At 45.4% G+C, this 27,936-nt stretch overlaps 1 protein-coding gene across 1 annotated transcript; it reads left to right on the forward strand.

Annotated features, from left to right (window-relative positions):
• Positions 1-797: 797 nt before the first annotated feature.
• On the forward strand, positions 798-5,560 carry LOC128836536 (complement component receptor 1-like protein). Its single transcript, XM_054026895.1, has 3 exons — positions 798-1,047; positions 3,854-4,053; positions 4,706-5,560. The coding sequence occupies exons 1-3, from the start codon at positions 813-815 to the stop codon at positions 4,859-4,861; spliced, it is 591 nt and encodes a 196-aa protein (XP_053882870.1). The 5' UTR covers positions 798-812; the 3' UTR covers positions 4,862-5,560.
• Positions 5,561-27,936: the final 22,376 nt, after the last annotated feature.

Consider the following 27,936-nt stretch of genomic DNA (forward strand, 5'->3'; position numbering starts at 1 on the left):
CCAGCGGGACTCGGGAGCAGCCGCGGCTGCAGCTCCCACTGCCGCGGGGGCAGGAAGCGGCCATGGCGCTCTGCGGCTGCAGCTCTGACGCCCCCGAACCCCCCGAGCCGGGGCCTGCTGCGGGGACCCAGCAGCGCGCACGCTGGGCCCAGCCCCTGGCCAGTCGTGTCTGGGCTGCTGCCCAGCTGGTGCTATCCCGCGGCGGCCCCGGAGTGGGGGCAGCAGGCCCCAGCCCCCCCGTCCCAACAGACCTCCTGGCACCTCTTCACTATAGTATCTGTGTAATCCTGCTGATCGCTAAGTAAAAGGCATGATATTGACTTCAAGAAGTCTTGACCCTTCCCAAACCTGATTACCCACTTAAAATCTGAGGCTCTTTGGGAGTGAATCAGAATTAATTTGCCTCTACTTCGATCTCTTGGATGATTTCTGGGCTTGGTCTGTCAATCATGTCCAGTTTCTAGAATCAGCTGCTGATACTAGAAATGTCCTAGCTTAGTTTTCTGCTGGTGGAATAACACTACCTCTAGAGATGGTGGGGAAGAGGTTCTGGCTCCTTGAGGCAAATGTTGGGGAGAGGCACGCTCTGTTAAGGTCATCTTCTAGAGCTGGTGTTTTATGGAGCATCCTCCTTGAGCAATGGACGTACTGGGTTGGGTCAAGCCTAAAGGCAGAAAAACCTTCAGAATCTTGAAGGGGAAATCTGCTTCAAATGTGTTAGTGCAATGTTAAGTACCCTTCCAAATGGCTACATAGCTTTCTGGGGGGATCTGAGACAATTTTCTTAGTGAAACCCTCTTCAGTTCACCTCAATGCGAACTTTAATTTTCATGTTGACATTCTTTGCTTCAGCAATATCTTGTCGTCCACCTCCTGATATCACCCATGGATCCAATAATGCTCTGATTGGAGATGATTTTTCCTTTGGCTTAAAAGTAACTTACAAATGTGACCAGGGCTTCTCTCTTATTGGAGAGGCCTCCATTCATTGTACAACGAAAGATAATGTCAATGGAGAGTGGAGTGGACCTGCCCCTGAATGCAAAGGTTAGTAGCATATGTTTTCATCCTCCTCTTAATTTATTATCTCCTCCCAGGAACAACTATATTTTGATTGCTAAGCAAACCCATAAACCTTAGAAAAGTCCATATTTATTTCCTATAAATACATAGTTTGAAAACTAGCTACTGTTGGAAACCCAATCTCTAAAGAAGGAATGTCACTTCATAAATGATTTCTGGAAACCATTTTGCCTCTTGTACATCCTGTGGTTGTCTTGTCTCCCCTCAGTGTTCCAAGACTGCAGTTAATTCTCATGTCAAACAGTTTAAGAGTTTCTCTCTACCTAAAGAGAACTATGGTTCTGCTTTTATGCCAGTACCCTACTATTTGAGTGCTGAAGGGGAAGACATACAAGCAGGATTGTTCGGCAACCCTCTTTTTCAGAACTCTCTGGGAGGGCTCCTTGGCAGTGAAGGCTCATGCCTTTTTTGGTGGGGTGGGGGCAGTGTGAGAAATAAAGATCACTATGCAATCCCCTTATGTTGTGACTGCAGTGCAGTGCTCACACACACACTGCATTTAGCTAACAATGCCTTTATATACTTGGTGTCCAAGCAGCTCCACCATCTTGGCCTTATTCTTGATGGGTTGCCCATTTTAACTGGGATTGAGGCATGGTTTGGTGGGTTGCTAACTTCACTACAGAATATAAAGCTCCCAAAATCAGGAATGTGAATGTAAGCTCACTTTAATGGTTTTATGAATAGTCCATGACTGGAGATGCTGCAGTGTAACTGATATTAAATGTCTGAGTGATTGTCTACACAGATTGCACTTGTGGAGTGCATGAGCCCCATGTGTGTAAGACAGGATCTTTTGAATAGCAGTGTCCACTGGGGCAGTGTCTGTTCCCTGGATGCCCTCTCACCATGTAGGTGTAGGTATAAAGGTCAGAGCACCTCAGCTGTTGTAAATTGGGTGGAGACCCGGGGCTTTGTCCCTGCTGACTGGAGTATCTCCAGGCAGCACTGTACCCGCCTTTCACCATATATTTCCCAGCACAGACAGGTTGCCCAGGGACACCTGCTTGCTTTCTCTTCAGAGGGTTTTTAACAGGTATAATTGCTACTGTTATACGTACCTCACAGTTGTTCCTATGCAGGTCAACTTTATTTTTAAGTTAAAAAGCATTACAGGGAGAACATGCATGCTAATAAGCTTCCCAGATTTAACCCAACCACGTCTCTGGATTCTGGCAGGCATAGTCCTTCATCTCCCACCCAAGGGGGATTCCTTCTGGTTCTTAGTTCCTCACAGCTCTAGCTCAGAACAAGTACCTAATCCTTCCAACCCTTTCTAAAGGATTGGGGCCCTCCATGGACAAGGGGTCCTGTCCATTTGCTGGATCAGGAAGAAAGCCCTGAGGCTGTCAAAAAAAAAAAAAAACCCCAAACAAGCTATTTATCCAAAAACGCTTTCTTTGTCAGTCCCTGGAGACTCCAGTATGAACTGGTATATACACCTCTCTGGGGGCTGGCTTCAAAGGCTGATAACCGAGGAAGTACACTAGTATCCCCCTCCCTCTAGAGAAGGTACGTGCAATGCCACTACACATTCACAATTGCGTTTAAATACAATGGACCCGAAAGGTATTAACCCTAATTCAATAAGATGAAACTTTATTGAATTAAGTTAATCTTAATTCCATACGGTTTGTTCAGGATATTGTCAGCCTGTCATCCGTCTCCAGGTTTCTGGTTTCCCAACTCAGCTCTCCTGGTATCATCCCTTTAGGTATGTGGTGTCGTCTGGATGTAACATCAGAGTTTGTGAAACAGCCTGACTCCAAAAAGTGGGAATAACCTGCCAGTTGTCCCAACATCATTGAAAATCCAGGGCAGGAAGAAACTATTTGCTGCAAATGCCCCTGGAGACTATTTCCTTTAAAAAAAATTCTAGGAAGAGGTTAAGCTTTAGTCTGCTGTTCCTGTGTGGCAGGGTTTTCAGTTTGAGTTGCCTGGGAAATAGGTCAGCTGCCATAAGTGCACTAGCTTTGGTTGTTCCTTGTCCCAGACTTAACATGAACCTCTGTCTGCTTGGATTCTGTGCCCTGCCCTAGAAGAGGCTGCATTTCAGTGGGGAAGGGGCTCCTGTAAAGTGCAAATCCGTGTAGTATCTAGAAAAGCCCCCTGGGATCCTTCAAGATGAAAGTCACTATAGGAGTGTAAGACACTGTTAAGGAGCAAGTTCTCTCTTCATTCCACCAGTGAAATCCCAGGTGACTCCATTGACTTGCGTGCACTTGTCCCTCGATGCAGAGGAGTCCGACTGCAGTAACGGGAAGAGGTTTTTACACAAGTGTGCACAGGAACAAACTGCATGTTAACGATCCCAAAAACCACCTGTGCTCTGCTGCCCCAGCTGGTGACACCTCCACGAAATGCCAGTCAATAAAATACTGGATGGGATTTCTGTGTTTAACTCAAATGCTTTTCTTTAGGTCTTGGTTTGGTAGAATGATGGGGCTGGAATCGAATGCCTCATTGTAGGTGTTGATTGGATCGCTTGATACTCGCTCTGAGCTGAACCCTGAAAGGTGCTGAACACCTGCTATTCCAATTCACTTCATGGTTGGCTCCATACTCAGTCATGGACCCTCTTTCTCTATTGAGAGAGAAATTCACGGGGTATCTGGTTTTTCAGGTTGTTTATAAACCAGAACTATAGTGAAATACACTCAAGACCCTTTACCCGCAGTTTCTGTTCTCTTCCATTTCGAGCAATAACCAGCATTCACAGTGCATCTGCTCCTCTCAGTGAACTGCCTTCTCTTCTGCATTTTCTTTTCAGTTGGGTGTCTGAAGCCAGAGGTGCCAAATGGAAACCTGCTCAATGCATTGGATGAAAAAATGTGGTACAGTGTGAATGAAACCATTCCTTTCAAATGCTCTCCTGGGTACCAGCTTTCAAGCCATTCCCACCTGCCTGAAACAGACAGATTTAGTATTACTTGTTTACAGGACGGCAGCTGGACAGCATTACCAAAGTGTGTAAGTATCACTGTCCAGTTGGGTTTCTTGATGCACCCTGCCCAATTTGGAATATAAAGAATAGTAATAACCATGCTTTGATTGAATGAAGCAAAGGGTTAACTTCATGAGGTCTTTGCAATCAGATAGGAACACATGCCATTGATACACCGTATGGTGAAAAACCATGTTTATCTGAAAACAAAACATATCATCCCTCACTACATCTTCTCCTATTTTTTTTTAAACCAATCTTCCTTTTATAGCAGCTGCTCCATGCAAAAAGTAAAATTTGGTGGGTAAAAATCACAATAGGAGGAAAACTTCCCTATTACAAACAGTCAGATTTTTCTAGGCAATTCAAGTGTGTTACTGCTGTAATTAGTGAGATCGCAGTGTGCTCAGCTCTATGTAAAAGGAGGGCTGGTTCCTGCCCAATGTGTTTCTAATCTATGTGCCAGAACCTTATGTTGCTCAAAACCTCATCACTTATGCTTAGTACTGTCAGTTTCTGTAGAATTGACTAGGATGTGAGGGTGCGCAGCATGCTCAGGCCCTGAGGCAGATACATGTAACACACTGGATGATGGTTCAGACTCAAAGGAGCAAGCATACTTGAGAGGGTAAGTCCTTCTCTTCTGCAGCATAACCATGTTCCCTCTTTGATTTACAGAACAAGCAAAGCACTTCTGATGTGTGTGAGATGGTTCCTGAGAACAGAGAGTTCAAAGTGTGTGGTATGCCTGCGGAGGAACTGAGAACTCTGCTGGAAGTGCAGAAACTGTATCTAGAGATTGAGAAACTGAAGCAGGAGCTAAAGTCACAATGAATTGCTGAGACCTGTGATCCATATTGTGATAAACTGTCTCCCCTTTGGATGCAGTTTATATAATTTCACTACAGAAAAGATAATTTTTACTGATGTTATAGAACTTGCTAATATAGCTAATAACTCAGAATAGGCAGTAAATCAGGGATCAGATTTCCTTCCTGGGTGCTGTTTTTAGGATTTTTTTTTTTTTGTTCTTTCCCCTTGAATTTCACAAATTTTGAGTTTCCACTTGATGATAAACTAGGGATTTCAGGTCCTTGTACAGGTTTTAGGGGTTATAGTGAAGGATTGAGTTGAGATTTGGTTTTGCTTGAATAAGTTAACCAAGTAGCATGGAAGCAAATTATCAGTTGATACGAGCTTTAGACCCTGTGCAAAAGGAAACTCAAGACTAACTTTAGCTTTGTAGACATCCCACAATTGCTGCTTACATTTAACTTTAATGCACCAAAACGTACACATTCAAAGTGGTGAATGGGTATTTAAATGCCCGATTTCCATACACCTTAAGAACAGTGATGTTAATCAATTCCTGCACCACTCTAAAAATGCCACAAGTACATTAGGAGTAGATGAGAAGCAACCATCTGAGCCATTTCCCCAATAAACAATAGGGGTGTTCTCTAACCTACACCTTTGTGATCAAATAATTATTTCTGCCCTGCAGGGCTACAATAAAATGCAATTGTAATAACGGCTGATTGTCTTTGTTTTTATAACTTTGTCCCTTTGGCTGTAAGGCAGGGAGATGCCCAGCGTGTTTAAAGAATCGTTTCACTGAGAGCGAAGAACTAATTCCGCCTCCTCCTCCAGCCCAGTGATTAGTCTGAGCGAGCCCATGGAGTCTGATCCTTCCCCTCGCACCTAGAGTGGTTCAGGTTGAATTGAACTGGCAAGGTGGTGGAAGGGAAACTTGTCCTGTGGAATAAGGGGGACGTGCCAGTTTTTAGCATTTTTACCACTGTTGATGGACCCAGAGGGATCACGGATTCAGCTACATTCCTGGGGTAACAGCACGAATTAATTTGGCCAGTAGGATAAGGAGGAAAGATGGCTGGTAAATGCTTCTGTCTCAGAAATCATTGCTGCAGTGGAGGCTTTGCTCAGGAAGGGATAGCATAGCGCTGCTCTGAGAATAACGTCACTTGTGACTGTCCCTATGCCAGAAATGTAACAGTGCTGCCGTCTCCTCCAGTGAGAACCCTTAGCTGTATAAAGCCAGGAGCAGCGAATGGAAAAAGAACAGCAGCAGAGAAATAACCTGCAGCCTCAGCCTTTGCAGGTGGGAGAAGCTTCTGTCTCCTTGGACTTGTGAGCACTACTGAGCTCAGAGCGGGGCAGGGGGTGACTTGCTGTTGGGAGAGCTAGTGGTGTCAGGGAGCAGGAAGCAATTTAAATCCATCCCTGGGATCCTTAGGCGTTCAGCCCAGAAGTTGCACTGACTCAGCACATCCAAGCTCCGTCTCTGGCTGTTTTAGCTCTGTTTTGGGGGTTTTCTGCCTGCTTGTCTCACCTGTACTCTGCAGCATCACATCGCAACACGCCCGCACACCTCTTTGAGGTGAATTTGACCGACAGCCTCTGACTTCTCATCACGGCTGCTTTCCTGTGCTATCCTGGGTGAAGAGAGAGATCGCATTGCCTATGTGCCCATTTACCACTAGAGGCCACTCTTTACCAATCATTTTGTGCACTACCTACCCCACTCTTCTGGGTCCAATCCTGTCACCCTTACTCAGATTGAGTAATGCTTCACTCCACTCCACTATGGTCAAAGGAACAAAACCAAGCTCTCCCTGGGAAGGGGGAGACTAAAGGCAGCTATCAAAACTGTTGAAGTGGTTCAGGGCCAGTGATAACTCTCACCAACTAAATGTTCTGGTTGGTAGTAGATTTGTAATTGATGTCAGTCTGTGCCTCCTTTAGAGGTCTCTGGGTTTTCCGTCTCACGGGGTGAGTAATAACATGGCCCTTTTGTTCTCTTTTGTGTGTGTGTGTGTATATATATATATATATACACACACAAAGTAATTCACATGCTATAGGTGAGCCTGTGAATTGTATCTGCATATGCTGAGCAATGCAAAATTGGAGTGGGGGGGCTCCTCATCCCCCACCACCTTAAAATTCTGAGTGTCTCCCACCAAGCAGGAATTTTGCCACTGACATTAAGGGGAGCAGGATTGAAATGATTAGTTACTAAATACCACAACTCCCATAGCCATCAATGGAAAATGCAGCTGCTAATCACCTTTCAGCATCTGCCCCTTCATGGACATTTATTTGTTTAGGAATTAATATAAGAACACTGTTGGTTGCTCCGGTGCAAGAACAGTCTTTGGTATATTGGTGCCTGCCTTGAAGCCATATAATTTCATCCCCCCTATATCAAACTTGGGAAAAAATTAATAATCAAAACTGACAGTATTAAGTTCATTGCCTAAACAAATAATATCAATGTGTATACATATGTATTGAAATATAATATGTATAAAAACTAAACATGGTAAAAGGGAATACCAGGTAAAGGTGTAACCCTCAGCTAACGCATGTAACCATGTCACCTGTAGCAACCTGGAAAAAAAACCCATCCTCTCATCAATAACTCCAGGATAGGAGGTGGCTACACTTGTATCAAAGATATCATAAAAACCATATGTCATATCAAATTTCTGCATACAGTATAAACATATAGCATAATTATGGGTTGAAAAAGCCCCACATTTAATCAAAAATATGTAGTTGCAATATAGTAGTATTAAAAAATTGGTTTTAAATATAAAACAGGAAAAGCCACTTGCTCTAATCCTTATTGAAAAATGCCACAGCTTTCTATGGAGGGCAGCTCAAATACAGGGTCTGTAATAACTACACCCTAATTAAAACTCTTATTTAACTAAGATGGCATTATGGTACCTCATTAACTGGGTCAAATCCAGATGAAGATGTATTTGGTCACTTGGCAGCTCCACTCAGTAGGTCACCTGAAAAATGTCTACTACTGTCATAGTAGTTGAATCTTTGTCCCAGCAATATACCTCCTCTGGTAGTATTCCTCCCAACATAAAAAGTTTCACTGATGGCCCTGGTGTTCTAACAAGGGAATCAGTACATCAAAGTAATGTTTGAGGTGAACACACCACAGTGTGGCCAGAAGAAATACTAACGAAATCTGTCATCTTCACCATTGGTAACCCGCTTGGTTAACCAAATATATAGAGGGTAACATTTATCGAAAGTGACGAGTATGGCAATGACCAAATATATATATATATATATATATATATATATATATAATGGTCAATTGAAGGGTACGGGCACATTAAATTTTGTTACACCCCATAGGCATTTTTACCTACATCTTAATTGGCCAGGTGGCTCTTCCATCAGTCATCTAGTGTATGTAAGGCACAGGCTTTAAACATACAGTAAGGCCCTGATTTAGGTGATAGGGTTCATTGGCAACACTCTATCAAGGGTGGGACTGTAGCCCAGTGGGCCAGCTTACCTGTATTATATTCATTGCTTTGTTATCCTGCTTTATTATATTTAGTAGTGATGCAAGGAACCTACAGGCTTTTATAAGATTTGGCTTTAGTAGATAGTCTGAGGCTTAAGGCCGATAAACTTAAGTAACTCATAAGTTATAGGGAACTAAAAGTGGCATGCCAGAGGGGGAATTTTGTCCAAAATACTGACATCAGCCACCCACAAAACATAGCTGACATCAGCATCTGGAAGGTTCCGAACAGAACTTCTGACCGCAAAGGTTCTGTGACAGCAAATTAACGTATATGCTAATAGGGTAACATCATACATATACTAACCTATAAAAATGGATACCTTAAGGGGAGTAAATACAAATAAGAACCTCTATTAAATAGGCATTGGTCATGGCAGCGGCAGCGTAACCTACTATAAAAGTAACATCCCAGGGCGGCAAATAGGTTGGAGAGATGTAGGCCTTGGGAGGGGCCAAAATAATGGCCACCGGGGAAGATGAGGACAATAATGGTAATAAGAAAGATAATAGTTAAGTATAAAAGATAGGGGTGTAAGTATGGACATCCATATGTACTTCCTGTATTATCTCTATATACCTTATTAAGTTTGTGTGTGTATAATCTTTGCTAAATTATTAATAAATCATATATTTATATATAGGAAAAGTTCCTATAGTGTGAGTGTTGTACCTGTGCACATCGGGGTTCCCACATTATATGATAATTTTACAATAATCTTACTGGGCCTAATCTTGGAACAAAAACCTGTTTATCATTAAATTACAATTACAATTATATAGACCCAACTTTGGGTCAGGCTACAGATGGCACCCCAGATGGGACTCCAAGGGGCGCACAGGGGGTAACCTCCCTACCCGGGATAGGTAACTCATCTTTGAAAATTCTAAATCAGAATCTAAATGAAAAATCCAGGCAATCTCTCAGTCAGAAGTTGGTGCCTGTCAGAAACACTCACTGTAACTCAGCAGGGGAACTTCCTCTTTTTCCACTCAGCTGTTGTTCCTCTTTTCTGGTTCTTTGCCTTTAGTCTATTATGTCCACTTTTCTTAGTAAGGAAGGGAAAGCAGTAACACAGACAAACATCAAAGAAAGGTGCACTGAACTTGAGTTTTTAATCATCATTACTTTGCATTATCTTGCATTACTACTAAATATAATAAAGCAGGTTAACAAAGCAATAAATATAATGCAGGTAAGCTGGCTCGCTCGGCTACAGATGGGTGTGCACAAAAGACCTGTGCACACCCACAATCTCACCTCCCAGGCTGGGACTGTATCACCCCCCCTACAACGACAATGCAAACTGGATGTTGGTCTCTGGTCCAATAATATTAGGAAGCCGCAGGGCCTGTGTTTACTCCCTGTAAAATATAAAGGGAGTATAAGTATGTAATATAACTTGCTTATTTTAAGTAGGTTCGGTGTGACTCTGGATTGGAGCCATTGTTCTCTGATTGTAGCTCAGGAGAAGAGGGAATAGAGAAAAGGTGGTGTCTTTGGTTATTTTGATTAATTCTATGGCATCTTTGTTTCGAGTGTATTTACGTGTAATCTCTTGTCATAGGATCAGCTGTAAAACCAATTGCTAATAATGATCCAGGTTTTTTAAAAAAAGGCCCACCTTTAATCTCTTTAAATGTGAGGTTTGCATTCATGAAGCTTAAAGCACAACTGTATGACCATGGTACAAAGTAGATCTGCCATGTGCAAACTGCAGTCTGCTAGGCTTTCAAGCGCTGTTTTGTTTTCAACAGCCTCTTTATGGCCAAATTTTAGGGCCTCTAATCTGTCTTCCTCCACATCTCATTTGCTTTTGACACTCTAAGACAGGGGTAGGCAACCTATGGCACGCGTGCCAAAGGCGGCACACGAGCTGATTTTCAGTGGCACTCACACTGCCCGGTTCCTGGCTACCAGTCCTGGGGGCTCTGCATTTTAATTTGATTTTAAATGAAGCTTCTTAAACATTTTAAAAACCTTATTTACTTTACATACAACAATAGTTTAGTTATATATAATAGACTTATAGAGAGAGCCCTTCTAAAAATGTTAAAATGTATTACTGGCACGCAAAACCTTAAATTAGAATCACTAAATGAAGATTCGGCTTACCAGTTCTGAAAGGTTGCTGGCCCCTGCTCTAAGACATGCTGTTCTTAAAACAGTGTCTTCCCTTCGTGTTCACTCATGGTTTTCCTACCTTTCTCTTTGTGCCTTCATTATTTTTTTTTGTGAGGGGAGTGGGTCCTTCTCTCGCTTTCACTTTCCTCGGGATTCCCACAGCACTCTGACCTTGGCCCACTTCTCTTTTCTCTCTGCGCCTCTTCGCTAAATAATCTCATTTGTTTACATGGTTGGTGTTGGCTACCATCTTTATCCTGATGACTCTCAGATCTATTTCGCCAACCATAGCCTGTCTCCCTCCACCAAATTCTGCATTTCAGCTCTTCTTTCTGATGCTTCCTCATGGATATTAGTTTAACATATAGTTTAATAGTTTAAATTTAACATGGCCAAAGGGGAGCCCGGGATGCCATATAGTGCTAATAATTCCTTGAACTTGCCATTATCAGCTATCTAGTTCCCTGTAGGCATCAAAGCAGAAGTAGATCGTCAAGAGGGGGAAATTGGGCAATGGCCTTGCAGATGAGCTCATTGAGGGTCTTTGGACGTATTATGTGGGGAAAGACACAGATGGGTTTTGAGAGGGCAGAGAGCAATGCAAAATCAGGTCAGAGAGGTAGGAAGGGGCTGAGTTAGGCAGGCCTCTGTAGTCAGTTGGTTAGAAGTTTGAACTTGATGCTGTGGAGCTGATGGAAGGTGACATAGTCCATACGTGGGCAAGGAACACTATCTTAGTGTCTGCTTTTTGAATAAACTAGAGGGGCAAGGTAGGTGTCAGGCAGGCCCGAGAGGAGAGTGTTGCCATAGTTGAGAGGGGAAGTGAGGACTTGGATGAGAGATTTGGATGTAGGGGGTAGAAAGAAAAGGAATGAATGATGCTAAGGAAAAAACTCTTAATTTTTTTTAGTCCAACTTTAATGTTTAATAGGAGTATGTGAAAGTATTTCTCTCTGTACAGAACCAACTATAAACACAGCAGAAGAAACCAGTAAAAGTGATATGGGTTAAAAAAAACTGTTTTGTCCTTGTGAGCTTTGTGACCACATTACAGAGCTGCTGTGTCTGTCACGTGCAGGCAGCAGTCAGAGAGGATTTTCAGTAGGTTTGTCTTTCTATGTAATGTGCTTCTCCTTCATGGAAGCTGTTAATTTCTTGGAGCTCTCATTATCCCTGTACTCTCTGCCTGCTTAATTTGGGTGATCAGCTTAAGTGTTCATCTTGCCTCATGTGGCCCTTGAGCTGACACAGCTGGCCTGCACCTGACCCTTCGTGAATTTTCTCCTTTCAGTTGCATTGCACTCAAATGTGAGACTAAGGGACAGATTTTGAATGCTGGAATCTTTGGAACCAAATCCTCTCATCGAGCTCTTTTTGACGCTGCCCACCCTGGCAGCGCTAATGAGAACTAATGGCGGCAGGGCCCAGCTTCTTGTTGTGTAGTTCTACGCTGCTTAGCACAGCGGGGCCCTGATCCTCCCGGGGCTCCTATGCACTACGGCAATAGAAATAATCAATTGTAAAAGTAGCACTGACTGAAAACCTTAACACTGACCAATTCAAGCATTGATCATCTAAGCAAGACAAAACTTACATTTCTTGTGTCTTAATGGGCTAGTGTCTCCAAATCCATACAATTATCTCAAGGATGTGAATTTGGGAGTGGATAGCTTACTAGAGTTTAAAAAATTAGCTCTTGGAACAATTACAAGGGTAATGCAGCTAATGCTGCCCCTGCTGCAGGCACCACCCCCGCAGCTCCCATTAGCCGCACTTCCTGGTCAATGGGAGCTGCGGAGTCAGCGCTTGGGGCAGTGGCAGCGTGCAGAGACCCCTGCCTCCCTACCCCCCCCGACCCACCAGGGGCCGCAGGGACAGTGCCAGCTGCTTCCGGGAGCAGTGCAGAGCAAGGGCAGGCAGGAAGCCTTCCTTAGCCCTGCTGAGCTGCCGGACTGCCAGCACCCCAAATCTCCCAGTTTGGCTGCAATAGCCTCCGGGAAATAGGGCCTGATTCCAGGAGACTTCCAGTGAAACCGGGAGGGTTGGCAACCCTACAACAGAGAGAAATATTAGAGAAAATGAAGTGGGAAAAACATTAAGAAGGGATTCTCTCTACTAACTAGGGGTGCTGGGGGTGCTGCCGCACCCCCTGGCTTGAAGTAGTTTCTATTGTATGCAGAGTTTACAGTTTGGTTCAATGGCTCACAGCACCCCCATTATAGACATTGTTCCAGCACCTCTGCTACTAACGTTTCAGGTTGACAGTTCTTTCACTGGGCTCCAGGGCTTCCTCACTGGCCTCTAGCTCCTGCCCAGTGTGGTGCCCCCAGAGTGGGAGATGATCTATAGGGGCCCATGTGCTAGCTAAGGGGGCTCTTGGGGCTCCTGACCCAGTGTTGCAGCTCCCAGGCATTCCTAGTGCAGCATCTTGCTGCTGTAGTGGCATAGTGTAGGACTTAGGGTATTTGTGCTGGTTTTTTTTTTTTTTTTTTTTTGCAGGCTGCCAGTTTTTTTGGAACTATAAGTGAGAAGGGAAATGGGGATTTATTGATTTATTTTTAAGTTGATATCTCAGCCAACTCTGAATGGAATTGCCTGGGAGGGGGCACAAAAAAGGGCACATCTCTAACCTGAGCGCTTGCTGCCTGCTGAATTTCCAAAGGGCTGCTGCAAGCAATGGCAATGTTTGAGAAAATCTAACTTCACAAGACTTTTTTTGTAATAGAAAGACAGAGTCACCGTCAATACAGGGGTCACTACCAGCTCCCTCTGTGAGTTAGAAATAAAGGGAACAGGCTGTGAAACCGTAAACACACCATTTCCCCATATTTCATAACTATTGGGTTACACCCTGTCTTAAATGTGCTTAGCTTTTGTGGTCAGTTAACAGTAATGACCCCACCCTGAGTTCCACAGAAAGCACAAGTCCAGAATAAGATGCTATTCTTAGTTAAAACATAAAACAGATCTGAGCTCTACTCCTGCAAGCTGTACTGTGTGAACAGACCCTTTAGTTGTGTGGAGCCCTCCTGAAATCAACAAAGGTTCTACAAAGGCTCAAGGGTCTGGCAGCACAGGGTCAATGCCTCTTTAGACAAGCACCTAACACACGTTTGTGTGGTATAAAATATCCTGTTCTTCCTCATGCTTGCTTCAGAAGCTAGTTTTTCAGTGTGCAGCATCAAAACTACAATCTGCACAATCAACTAGCACTTCCTTATAAAAAGTACAGTAAGATCAAAAGTGTACTTCTCCAGAGCAAATTCTCCAGTGGTACAGAGACTATGTAGTGACTATAGTGATATTATTTTCATATTTTAGATCTTAAAACCAGCTTTTTAAATTCAGGAAATGATTCTGTGCTCCTGACGGGGGGGGGGGGGGGGGGGTGTTTAGTATAAAGGTGCATTTTTCTTGTAATATTTAAAACATGTTTGTTTCTCTTTTTTGGGCAACCACAAACTGCACTGAGTTTTGTTTAGCAATATGAACAAATCTTTCTACAGGTGAGGAAACTATAGTTGAAGAAATCTGTGGGATTTACAAAGTCTCATTTGGGATGTCCTTTTTTAAAAAAATAAAAGGAATACTGAATAAAGATCCTGACTCTGTTTTCATACTTGTTACTAGAAATTGTCTGGTTAACTATTTAAAAGTGAGGTTGAAATCTAGCTCTCGGCCCTGATCCAATCACCATTTGCTCACAGAACAGAAGGAAATTTGCCTCTTTGCTGTTGCAGATAAGCAACTTTACTAGGGTCCATGGATTTCCTAACCAGTCAGAAAGGATGTAATCTGGATGAGGAGTATTCCTGTTTGGTCCATGTCCCACAGGATGTCAGAAGAAGAACCCACTGCAAATGAGCTCAGATCCCTACTCTGGCTTCACCTGCAGCTCTCCTCCTCTCCCTACCACCTGTTACATTATGAACAGGAATGTTAAGAAAGTTGGCACTGTGAAAACAATGCTATTTTTTCTAAATAGGAAAAATACAGGTATTCTATTGTGGCCAAGAGGTCAGTAAACAGGCTATTATGATATGTATTTCCAAAGCTACCAGATATTTTAAAAGACCAGGAGTATAATCTCTAGTATAGAGACTGGGAATGGCTGAGCCATTACACACATTGAATCTATTTCCCCATGTTAAGTATCATCACACCTCTTGTCAAACTGTCTGTAGCCCACGAAAGCTTATGCTCAAATAAATTTGTTAGTCTCTAAGGTGCCACAAGTACTCTTGTTCTTTTTACGGATACAGACTAACACAACTGCTACTCTGAAACCAGATATTTAAAAGGTATTTTTAACTGAAAGGCCATAATGGAAAATGAAAGAAGGGATAGGCAGTGAGTGCATAGAGGTTTTGAATCTCATTTCCTTGTGATTAAGATATCACCGCTTTGAGGTAGTTAAATAGTCAAAGTTTTAAACTTGACAACTTGCCGTTGCAGATAAGACCTTCACATCCAGTATCCGCAGAGGATGAGATGAGTGAGTGGGAGGGAGGAAGATGGTTACCTGGTTAAAGCATCAGCATAAGAGTCGGAAGTTGTGGGTTCTGTTTTCAGCTCTGCTTTTGGGTCTACCACAGATTCATTGCATTCTTTATTTGTATTAGTAGAGGGCCACGGAGCCTTAGTCATGGAGCAGGACCTCAGTGTCCTAGGTGCTGTTTAAATACAGCTTCCAGTCTGGTGTTATGCATGAGCAATCTTAAGAAATGCTGGATTCTACTCCTTGGTGCTTGACTTTGCAACCTAAATCGATTTTTACTGAATACAATTTCCTAGTATTTTTTAAACAGCTAACTAATTCTGTTATGTACAACTGGAAGCCCCTCCCTTGCACACACTACCACAGACGGCTACCACTTAATCTACAGAACTAACTCTACTAGCTGGCAGTAGGAGAAGGTTGTTATCCCAGAATAGCTCATCAGCCACTGGGTTCGTATGCTGATGTGGGTGGAGCTCAGCCCAACCCTGCTCTCACCACCATCACCTCCCTCATGGAATGGGGCTGCGCCTGCCTGGGTTGGTTCCCCCAGCTTGAGGGATGTCCTGGGGGACAAGAGGGAGGTGGACATGTACTGACTTTGAGAGAGTGATTGAATGGAGCTCAGCCTGCTTCTTTCCTTCCCTGCCCTGTGACAGCTCCCAGCCATTCCCAATGCATGGGCTGAGGTTTAGAATAGTCCTGTTCGATTATTGTAGCAGATTAAACATTTTCCTGGGCATGTTTCACTGACATTTTTAGCAGTTGATAACTCAGCCAAAGTCTCATGATTCCTCTGCTCACATCCCATCATTCAGCTGTTTGGTGAGTCAGCGCATGGAGTCAAACATGGAGGGTTGGAGGGGGATCAGGGCAGGGGGTTGGGGCATTAGGAGAGGCTCAGGGGTGCAGGCTTCAAGCAGCGCTTACCTCAAGCGACTCCCAGAAGCAGTGGCATGTCCTTTCTCCAGCTCCTATGCAGAAGCACGGCCAGGTGGCTCTGCACGCTTCCCCACCCGCAGGCACCGCCCCTAAAGCTCCCATTGGAGCCCCAGAGAGGCCATTGAAGCATGTAGGAGCCAGAGCAGGGCCATGCCGCGGCTTCTGGGAGACACGTAGTGCGGCCCCCAACCAGTGCCATAGCTGGAGCACTGGAGCAGCCCAGTGCCCCAAAGCTGCATAGTGTGCCCTCCCTCCCCGACCCAGCGCCCCAAAGAAGTAACCAAGGCTTCAGTAACTCTGAAGAAGTAACCAAGGCTGGTAAAAGCCAAAGTGGAACCCAAGTGTGGTTGGCAGGTTGTGACTTGCATGAAGAAATGCTGGTTGTGGATAGCCCAGGTGGGAGCTACTCCCACAAGGCATTGTAAAGCATTGTAGGTTGCAGGACAGGAGTGACACAGCCCTCACCTCGCCATGTCACAACACGTATTTGGAATCACACACGTGGGTGGCTCAGAAGCCAATCACTGCACTGTGAGGCAAGTGCCATAGAGAAGGATAACTCTGAGAAGCGAATTGTGTATAAAGCTTTCCTGGAGCAGCTTCGCTCCACTGAGCGCCCTTTCTGGGCTTGGCAAACCAGCTCTGACTGGTGTGACAGAATGGTGGTGGTGACAGAAAATTCAGGAAGAATTTCAGGATGATAAAGGCCACTTTCTTAGAGATGGGGTGGGGTTCAGCCCAGGGCAGCAGCACAGAACAGCGTACAGAAACAGGGCCTTAGGTTGTAACCTTTGTGGGACAAAGACCCTGCCTCTTAGTCAGCTAGTACAACATTTTCTTCAAACGTAGTGACTCAGTGTTTATATTGAATTCACAGACAATCATTTAAAAAGGAAAACTAATAAAAACTTTAGCCAAGTCCTGCAGTCGTTACTGAGTACTTACTCGGGCCCTCTTTAAACACCCCTTTCAGTCAGTGACTCTTGCCAGAATGTAAAAACATGTGTCCTACTGTGTTGGATCAGAAACTAAATAGAGCCGTGTGGAAAGGACCAGGTCTATGCATTATGGGACTGTTTCCTCTTCCTTCCCACCACCCACTCAACAGTGAGACTGTGCAGGAAATGCATCAATATTCAGATTAAATATCAGCCATGCCTGATGTTTGAATTTCCGTCAAAGAAAGAGGAAGTCGTTTTTAAATAAGAATATCTAACTAACACAGTCCCTGTCTAAGTGCCCCGACCCAGACTCTTTTGGCCTAATATAATAAGTGACATGCAGCTTGTTCACAAAAGGAAAAAAAAGTGAACAGAGTTGGGTTAGTACAAACAATGGGTTTTATACCTTTTGAAAGAAACAGCTCCAGCAGCAGCACCGGGGAAGGTTGTTCCACTCAGGGATACAGACTGGAAGGGAAACCCGTGGAGGGCTTTAAATGTTTCAATTTTACACCCTAATGAACAAAAGCAAACGAGGGGTTGATCTGGTGGGTGGTTTCAGGAGCAGCTGCCCGTCTGTGTAATGTGTCCACGGCTGCACCCACAAAGACACACATGCAGCGGGGTGAGCCGGCTCCCTCCATGTGTGTGCCTGGGTAGTTCCCCCTGCCTCCTGGGACACAGGCTCGATGCTGATCCCTGGGGCGAACCAATAACTCAGGGCCCAGCGCAGCCTCTTCTCCCCTCCCCCGACCCCAGCACTGGCTCCCCGGACAGCGCCTGGGTTCAAACCAGTGACACAAGTCCCGCCCCATCCTCTCCTGGCCACGCCCCTGTTCCCCGCCCCCTTTCCTCGCTGTCCCCGAGCTCCGGCCCCCGACGGTGCTGGCAGAGCCGGAGCGAGCGGTCGCGCCCCGGAGACTCCGCTGCCGGCCCCGCCATGGTCTCGGCTCCGCGCTGCCCGCCCGGCGCCCGGGGGCTCCTGGCGCTGCTGCTGCTGCTGCCCCTGCCCGGGGCTCGCGGTGAGTCGCGGCGGCCCCAGCAGCGGGCGGTGCCCCGGGCTGCGCGGGGCCGGCGGGCGGGGACCTGCGGCTGCCCCGCACTGGCTGCGCGGGGTGCGGAGCGGGGGGCAGCGAGCCCCGCCCGAGGCGGCACCGCCCCACTGGCTGCGGGCGCAGGGGCTCGGCCCGGCCAGTCGGGGCCCTGGGGAGCGAGCGGCCGCGGGACAGCCCGGGCCGGGGGACAGGTGTGAGCGGGCAGGGCAGCGGGCTTGGCCCCACGGCCCGTCGGGGCGGGTGTTTCCGCTGCCAGAGACCCGCCGGGGCGATGTCTTGTCTTGGCCCCGCTTCTGCCCGTGAGAGACAAGCCCGGAGCTCCCCAGAGCCCGTCCCCCGGCCTGGGAAACCAACTCACCGTCTGCAGCGGGGCTGTGCGGGGCCCGGGTCTGGGGTGGGACCCCAGATAACTGTGCGTGGAGCCCTTTGCTCACCCGGCCCCTGGCTTTACTCCGGCTGTGCTGGTTCCTCTATTGGTGATGCGGCCTCTCAGCCTGGTTTTAGTGTAATTCATCCTGTCACCGTCTCGCTGGGAAGTGGGGAGAATAAGTTGTTGGCTCCAGGGGTGATGCCCCCAGCAGCTGGATGTATTGTGAGGAGTCAGCGCAGAGCTGGTAGCTGAAGTCTTGTGAGCTGATGAGATGGTCCCTAGCGAGGACAGGATCAGCAGGGGAGTGCAGGCTAATGGGAGCCAGATCAGACAGGATTAAGAAAGAATTTGATCAGTGAACTCAGGCAAGAAAAGGAGGAGGAGGAGGGGGATGAGACTTGTCTGGGAAGGGGCAGTTATAGAGGATCAAGGATGCTGTTAGAAGGCAGAAACACAAGGCAGTGACTATAAGAATGGCTGTAGGGGTCTGACCAATGGTCCATCTACCCCAGTATCCTGCCTCTGATAGTCTGTGCCAGATGCTATACGGGGAATGAACAGAACAGGGCGATTATACAGTGATCCATCCCCTGTTGTCCAGTGCCAGAGTTTGGTAGTCAGAGGTTTAAGGACACCAAGAGTATGTGGTTGCACCCTGACCATTTTGGCTAATAGCCATTGATGGACCTGCTTTCCATGAACTTAACGAATTCTTTTTTCAACTCAGTTATACTTTTGGCCTTCACAACATCATGTCCAATGATGTTGGAAGGGATATGGGGCAATAGTTGAAGGATTGGTGGGATCAGAGGATGGATTTTGAGATTGGGGGAGACCAGAGCTTATTCGCATTTGATTCTCGTGAAATGGCAATGTGTCAGGGGATCTCCTATTGTGAATGGCACTCCAGGCATGTTGACTGGGCCAAAGATTATCCATCTCTAAAACTGTACTATAATCCTCACTGTTGTGCGTAGGAATAGATTGTTTACGGTTCAAAGAGTTAATTGATGGTGTGGCTACAAGGGCAGTACACCTCATGCATGTGGACATCTCGCACTGTGCAGTCTCAGAAATATTAAGGAAAATGAAAAGTGTAAAATTAGTTGCGTTTTTTCTTGTTTGTCTTAGTGATGTTGTTCAGTGGTACTTTCACTTGTGTTAGGAGGCAGAGCTTCGAAATATTTGTAGGAGAGAGAAGGAGCAATTCTGGGATTGGGCCTCTTTTCTTTTAGCCTGTTTTGTCAGAAACTAATACTGTAAAAGTCACTCTAGTCATCTTGCAGCATCCGATGTCTTTCTGTGAGTGGCCTGGCTGTTTATATGATTTCATGCAGTGGGGACTCAGCTACTCGGTGCTGCTAATCCAATCGCTCTCTGCACCTCCACCGTTATTGTGCAGCACGGTCGTTCCCGCTCGGCTAATTCCTGTTTAGAGAACTTGACCTAGCACAGCAGTAAAGACGCCTTTAGTTTAAAGCCCTGGCTGTGGGAAGCTTGTCTGTTCTCATAGGCTACTGGAAAACCTGAGGAACCCCCACAACGGGGCTCACCTGGCCTGTGGCAGGTCCCTGTAGCATCTAAGGCATGTCAGGATCCTTTTCAACTAAGGCAGCTGTGTGAAATTATTTAAAATAAATCTCTCTCCTATTAACATGAGAGTATGTTCTTATGTTTTTTTGATAGGTCAGTGTGGGACCCTGCCAACGCTCAGTCATGCCGTCCCCCGTGATACTAGTCGCACAGAGGGCTTCCCGATCAACACAGAAGTGACATACAGGTGCCTTGATGGCTTTGTTAAAATCCCTAGAAAGTCAGACACTGTAGTTTGCCTTTCAAACTCAGAGTGGTCAACCATTGGAGAGTTTTGTGGTCGTAAGTATTTTATTTTCTCTGGAACAAATTTGCTCGGGCCACCCTTCGCTGATGGAAATGTCAGACTTTCCCCCACTGAATAGGTCTACTCAAAATTAGCTTTAATGACTAGTTTCAAGTTCCTTGCTGGATCAGTGACAATATACAATTAACCTGCTTATTCAAGAATCTTGTTGCAAAGCAATCTGGGAACCTCCATCAGTGAGACGACTTGTGCTGGATTCAGGAATGTGCGGTTTAGATCGACAGGAATGGGAAGTAATTTTATATTTGAGTTTTGGCTGCACAGAAATAGGTGGGGATGCCTCCATCCTTGGGATGCTCAGACAGTTTTGCTGCATCACCAGGCAAATATGAAATAAGGCTGTTTCAAAAATGATTTACCTGAATACTACCACTTATATTACAATATTGCACAAAGGTCCTGGCCAATGGTAGCTGGGGGGGGGCAGTGCCTGTGGGCGAGAGCTACACGGAGCCCCTTGTGTGCCTCCGCTTAGGAGCCGGACCTGCTGCTGGCGCTTCCGGGGCGCAGCACAGCCTGCCTTAGCACCCCAGCTGCACCGCTGACAGGGAGCTGCCCGAGGTAAGCCTGTGCCCCAATCACCTTCCCCAGCTCTGAGCTCCCCGCAAACCCGGAGCCTATTCCTGCGCCCCAAACCCCTCATCCCCACCCCCAGCCCAGAGCCTGCACCCCCAGCCCAGAGCCCTGACCCCCTTCCGCCCCCGAGTCCAGAATCCCCTCCCACACCCTGAACCCCTCATACCTGGCCCCACCCCGCAGCCTTGAGCCCCTCCCACACCCCAAACCCCTCATCCCCAGCTCTGTTGGGTTGTGGGCATCAACAATTTTCTTCAACTGGGTTGCCAAAAAAAAATTTGAAAACCATTGACCTAAAGAACTCAAAATCCAGATTAACAACAAGATGCAACAAATGGGAGAAGGTGGTGGGGAGGGAGGGCAGCATGTTTTCATGTAGATTAGCTGTGCGTGCAGTGTGGCTTGCCTCATTTTGGATAGGTTATTTTAGAGGTTAAGGTAGCGGCTATGAATTTTTTCAGGGAGCCTGTCTGACAGGTAAGGAAGAAAGCCTGGAGGTTCTCTAGGAGACCTGGATTAAGAGGCGATGAAGGTTGGGTATGTTGGTAGAGCTCAGTTGCTAGTTGACATCATGAGATGAGACATCTGGTAGGTAAGGCGGGGCTGTGATGAGATGTGCTTTGAAAGAGAGGATACGAAACTTATTTTTGATGTGGTAAAGAAGGGAGTCCCTGTGGAGGGATGCACAGAAAAGGGGTTGACATAACCTGAAAAAAAGCCAAGTCCATAGAGAAGAATATAAGGGACTGGATGAGAGCTTTGGCAGTCTGGACTGAGAAAAGCTGGATCTTGGAGAAGTTAAGAAGGGAAAATGGCAAGATTTGGATATAGCCAGGACATGAGGGTCCATAGAAAGGCCTGAGTCAAAAATAATGCCCAGATTACAGGCACGAGCAGCTGAGAGGAGGGTGATTTTGTTCAATCAGTGGCGACTGAGGACATGGAGAAGGAAAGATTTGCGAGGGAACACAAGCTCTGTTTTTGCCATGTGCACGTTAAGGTACTGGCAGGGAATCCAAACGGGAGTTTTGTGAGTTGTCAATATAACAGTCGCATCCAAAGCTGTGAGAGCAGATAGGATCCCAAAGACAGGTGCACAAGGAAAAGAGGGTGGGCTGAGGAGAGAATCCTAGCAGATTCTTGCTGATGGGGTGGGGGAGAGTTGGAGGACCCACCAAACTACACCTGAAAGTATGAGATGGAAGAGTCAGGAGAAAAACCGTGAGAGGATGCAGTGACAAAAGCCAGTAGATGATGGGATTTAAAGAAGTAGAAATTCTTGATGGTGTCCAAGGCACTAAGAGGTCAAGGAGAATGGGGTGGGGTAGAGGCCCTGGGAATTGTGTGAGACTTCAATAAAGTGGAGAGTATGGACACAGACTGGGGAGGGTCACAAAGTTGGTTTGAGCATTGGCCTGGTAAATCCAGGGTTGTGAGTTGAATCCTTGAGGGGACCATTTGGGGATTTAGTTGGGGATTGGCCCTGCTTTGAGCAGAGGGTTGGACTAGATGACCTCCTGAGGTCCCTTCCAACCCTGATATTCTATGATTCATTAATAGAGTTGAAGAAGACAACCGTGCCGTGGTTGTAAACAGAATGTTCAGTTAGAATTGGAGATGAGGAGCAGGGGGGAAATCTGTCTCTTTGTACACGCTTTAATCTACCAATGCCTTTCTCTCTCTTAGCTCCTTCCTTTTCTTTTTTACTCCTTAGTTCGTACCACCCGCTGCTTGGAGCAGCACCCAGTTAACGTGGTCCAAGTGGCTTGCCTCTCTTCCTTAAAAATAATTGTTAAAAAATCTCCTTTCCCCTACGTATTTTGTAAAGTGTCCTGCTCTAATGCTCATATGCAGTTCTGTGGCTGTACTGTAAGAGCTGCTGCTGCCTCTATATCATAAACTTTTGGGGCAGGGTATCTGTTACCTGTTTGGTACCCTTCACTTATGTTACAGAGCTGGGCACAGTTAGTGTTTCTATTTTTTTAAAATATATACGTGTGTGTGTGTTTATATATAAATAGAACGGCATAAAATTGTACTTTTAACTATCTTTATAGCTAAATCTTTCAGACCCTGTGTCTTCTTTGCTAGGTGGCTGTGCTGCCCCACCAAGGTTAAAATCTGCTGCCTTAAGTGCGGAAGATGCAAAGAAGAATTACTGTCCTCCTGGAACCACTGTGAGTTATGTCTGTCGTCCAGGATATGAGAGCACCGAACTGAGACCTGTCATTACTTGTCTTGAGAATTCAACATGGTCAGAAGCCCCTGAGTTCTGTAGAGGTGGGTGTCCTTTTTGTCACTTTTCTCTCTCCATTGAGCGAGTGGCCCTCTGTGAGCAGATAGGAGTGTTTTGTGTTAAGCAGCTGGTTCACATTTCAGTACTGGCTTGTCAATGTTAGTTTGAAAAACCTTTTTGTCAGGTTTTGATGTAAAATTTCAATTCAGCTTTAAATGGAGAGAGAAAGCAAAGTGAGTACTATTGAACGTTAGACAGCGCTTGCAGTAGTTAAGCTTTTCATTGTGTTCGTTGTGCTTCCCAGCAGCAGTAGGAAATCACAAATAATTAAGTAAAGTTAATATCATACTCTGGTAAATATCCATTTAAAAATGGTGAGCACGGTATCCCTGGTAACTATATGTGAAGGAGAATAATGGTATTATTTTTGTTGTTGTTAAAGTTCACACATTAAAAAAATTTTAGCCTCAGAGACAACTCATTCAGCATGAAGTTCAACCAAACTGAATCACCGTATTAAAAAATGAATGTAATATTTAATAACTGTGTGTATGGCAAAGTTGTTCAAATACCAAAATACATAACAAACTTAAATGACGAATGGCCTCATTGTGAAGAATACTGTAAGTGTTGGCAAAGCTCCCTGTATTGAGTCTGTGTCTGTTGTATTCCGTGCAAAACCTACATTAATACAGGGTGAGAGGAAGGAGCTAACTGAGTAATCACCCTTAACCGCAGCTCCTTGCATGTCTTGTTATATTCTGTTTGACAAACTTAGGCTATATCTTAATACTGATGTGAATTTCTTGTGCAGTCTTAGACTCAAGTAGTCTGGCATGCCTGATTAGGAAAATACTTCATGTATATAATAGGCCATATATTTTTATATGCAAAAATCCTTGTACACATCAAGGACAGAGATGTTTTCCCAATATACTCATTAGTGCTGTTTGTAGCTTTCTCTGTGGCTCCCTGAATGCAGCATGTCTCTTCTGTTTGGCATGTGGACATGGTGAATGGCTGATGGTGTGTTCTGTCTGGTAATAAGTGCCTGGCACCAGAGGAAGCATCACAAATAACTCCCTGTACCAGGTAGGAGGAGTCTGTGCCATTGAAGTTGACAAAGTGATAGAATTCAGCACTTAATATGGACAATAAGAATATCCACAGTTAAGTAGGAAACCCCCCCCCAGAGAGGAGAGTGAACTAACTGCACTGCTAGTCTGCCATTGCCATAGTCCAGGGGTGGCCAAACTTACTGGCCCTTTGAGCCGCATACAACAATATTCAGAAGTTCAAGAGCCAGAACAGGAGGCACTTGCTGGGGCTCGGGGCCTCACCCCGCTCCTGCTGAAGCCCTGAGACCCGCCTCCCTGCTGGACAGAAGCCACTAGCCCACCACCCTGCTCCAAGGCAGAGGTCCCAAGCTCTTCCCTGCCCCCCGCCAAGTCTGGTAGGGGGGCTCCGTGAGCTGCACTTTAACAGTAAAAGAGCCACATGCGGCTCGCGAATCACAGTTTGGCCACCCCGGCCATAGTCTCTTCTAAGTCTGTTAGAGTTTGTTGCATCAACATAACACGCTAACACTGATCTTGTTCTGTGCTAGGGAAATCGTGTGGTGTTCCAAAAGGACCAGAGCATGGCAGAGCTGTTGATATAACAAATGACCGGTATGGTGCAAAAGTAAACATCATTTGTGATGACGGGTGAGTGTTGGGCAGCCGGTGCTGACTAATTCACAGAGCTTAGTTTGGTGAACAGTGGAAAATGAATAATAGAAATTCCGATCTAATTGAAAAACCTAATTCTGAGCAGGTGCTACAGATCTGCTGTCCTGCTTCAGGGCCCTATTGAAAAAGTATAACCTTCACGCTGAATTTGGCCAGGTGTGGATCATGATCCCTCAGTCCTCCAGTTGAAAGATTAAGTTGGAAGTAAGCAGGTGCAGCTATGGTATCATGGGGTGCGCTTCAATTTGTTCAAGCTGCTGTTGGAAAAAACTACCATAATATGTGATTGGGTTCTAGTTTCATTGGATTGTGCAGGTACTTTCAGGACATCAGGTCATTGAATAGGGAAGCACATGGCATGAGCATGGATGTCTCCGTTTTAATTAATATATAATTTTGTTTTTCACTGTGTCACCCATTTAAGTGGTATGTGCAGGCAACAAGGGTTAGATTCCCTGTGCTGGGATCAGGATGATTGGGAGGGGCTGGTTATGGAATAAATTGCCTAGGGAAGTTGTGGAATCTCTGTCATCGGAGATTTTTAAGAGCACGTTAGATAAACACTTGTCAGGGATGGTGTAGATAATACTTAGTCTTGCCTGAGTGCAGGGGACTGGACTAGAAAACTTCTCCAGGTTCCTTCTATTACTATGAATTTTAAGAGCTGTTATCAGATATCAAATCACTTTACAAAGGAGGGCAGTATTGTTTACCCCATTTTACAGATAGGGAATCTGAAGCGCAGAGGGGAAGTGACTTCCCAGATCACCCACAGGCCAGAGGCAGAAATGAGAATGGGATCCAAGTTTCCTGAGTCCCAGTCCAGTGGTTTTTCCTCTAGGCAATGCTGCATCTGAGTTGCACCCACAAGAATGACCAAGCTATTCTTGCGATGCTTCACATTTTCCTATGCAGAAGTGTACAGAAGCCGCACACCTTGGGATTGTGTCCCACCAATGAAAGCTTCGGGTTTAAATGGGCTGATTAGGTTTGGACATTGAGATGTTCGGGTTTTGAAAGAGTGGCAGCAGCGGGACAGTCCTTGCGCAGCTGTCTTCTCCCCTTGTTGTTGCTGTCAGCACAAGTGGCCTTTGGGTGTCATGTTTTAAGTTGGAAGAAAAGCGGTAGCCACCTGGCCACACATGATGTTCCTGTCTATCCTTGTTGGCCCCTGCCATTTCAGCAGACCAGTGAAAGAACCTGCAGAGACCAGCTTTACTAGGTGCACCTCTCATCTGTTTCTCTAAACCTCCTTGACAAATAAATAAGGCCATGACCTTTAGCCTGTAGTGTTAAAGGAAGTAATGAAGGCTAAGTGACTGCATTGCCAGTATGCAGTACTTCCTGTGCAAGCATTAGCTGGAGGTCTAGCTAAGTGGGTCTTGGGTGTGGACTGTTGCCAACTCTTTGGTAGAAGAGCAGAGTTAAAATAGGCAGAGGAATGATGGCACTAAGCAGGCTGAGCTATTGACTTCCCGAGTGACAGAGACACCCCTTTTAGTACTTTGCTCCCCAATTCTCTGGGCCAGTAATCCAAGCTGTAGAATGCCAACAGCCCACATCCCGAGCACTGTTCTGCAGATTGGAAGGAGGGAGGTGTGACGCAATCTCCTACTCTGCAAATCCAAACCTCTTTAACATGCAAACACTTTGAGAAGGTTAACAGTCTGAAAAATTACTAATTCCCTTAGTGTTTTTTAAATTCTGGAACTTATCTCGGGACTTCTTCCATCTTCTGGAGATGTAAGATATAAGAAGCATTAAAAATGTGTAGAAAAGAGACTTATTTGTTTCCCTTTGCTAAGGTTTAACAAAGATATTGCCCAGAAATTCCCAAGCATCTGGCTAGGATAGTCTTTAAGGGGAAGGATTTCACCTGCTAACCTGGTCTCTGCAATCTTATACCACCTATTTGCTTGTTCTACATTGACTTTAACCACTCAGCATTCCTTGGTCCTAGGGATCATGTTGGTACTTACAGCAGGAATGACCCTACAGGGTCACTTACTGGCAGAAAGAACCCCTTTTCCAAAGTTCTGGACTATTACAGGAATAATTAGAGAGTTAGGTAAGAAACTTTTTCTCTTTTCTTTAGGTTCAGATTACGTGGGAGGCCTTTCATCCAATGTATGCTGAAGGGAGATCAAGTTGAATGGAGTCAACTTCCAACTTGTGAAGGTCAGGCTATTTTTATGGCTTTAAGAAGAACTCCTGATTGGAGCTGTTGCAGAGTAACTGTTACAGACAGGACCGGCTCTAGGCACCAGCAAACCAAGCACGTACTTGGGGTGGCAGAATTCCAGGGGCAGCATTCCGGGTGGTTTTTTATTTCTTTTGCTTTGGCAGTTGCGCTCTCGGTTTTTTGTTTTTTGTTTTTTGTTTTTTTGCTTGGGGAGGCAAAAAAACTAGAGCCGGCCCTGGTTACAAAGCTTTCATGTGTGTTTTATATTCACTCGATTTAGATTATGTCGATCATCTAGATATTTTTGGGAAGGGGGAGACATGATGAAAGTGTAGGAGGATCCATTGTGTTGCTGGTGACTTCTGTGGAAGCCACACTTCAAACAAACCAAAAAAAAAAGCACATCCCTCTATCCCTACAGAGCATTCCCCTTGAGCTTGTTATCTGGTGTATAGATTCCAACCCAACTAACGACCTAATCAGACGTGAACCCTGAACACGGGGATGATGGGGTTTGATTAGTTTCTCATTCCTACCCAAATAATCTCTGCTGCTTTTGAAGTCTTTCATCCAACTTCTTTTATTTAGTGTAATTGCTCCCTGTTAACTATTCTCCTCCCTTCCCCTCAAAACCAACCAACCCAACCGCACTCAAAATCTCAGGCTATCTCAGAGTAAAATTCAGTATTAAAAGTTCTTCCCAATTTATTTCCTTTAACTTTTTTGTCCTTTTGGACACGCCCTTCCAGAGCTGGTGTTTTATGGAGCATCTCCTTGAGCAATGGACATACTGGGTTGGGTCAAGCCTAAAAGCAGAAAAACCTTCAGAATCTGAAAGGGGTCTTGCTTCAAATGTTAAAATGCAATGTTAAGTATCCTTATTGTTCTACTTTCTCCCACCAGAAAAAACAATATTTTGATTGCTAGGCAAACCCATAAACATGAGGAAATTGAGTTAGCCATTAATCATCTAAAGATATAACTTGTGGGAAACCTG

The sequence above is a fragment of the Malaclemys terrapin genome, chromosome 4 (genome assembly GCF_027887155.1).
Source record: "Malaclemys terrapin pileata isolate rMalTer1 chromosome 4, rMalTer1.hap1, whole genome shotgun sequence".
Lineage (NCBI taxonomy): Eukaryota > Metazoa > Chordata > Testudines > Emydidae > Malaclemys > Malaclemys terrapin.

Excerpts from the sequence above, each read along its gene's own strand:
- LOC128836536 (XM_054026895.1), top strand. The coding sequence starts at position 813 with ATGCGAACTTTAATTTTCATGTTGACATTCTTTGCTTCAGCAATATCT. Across the intron at positions 1,048-3,853 it reads ACCTGCCCCTGAATGCAAAG|TTGGGTGTCTGAAGCCAGAG; the intron begins GTTAGTAGCATA and ends TTTTCTTTTCAG. Across the intron at positions 4,054-4,705 it reads GGACAGCATTACCAAAGTGT|AACAAGCAAAGCACTTCTGA; the intron begins GTAAGTATCACT and ends TTTGATTTACAG.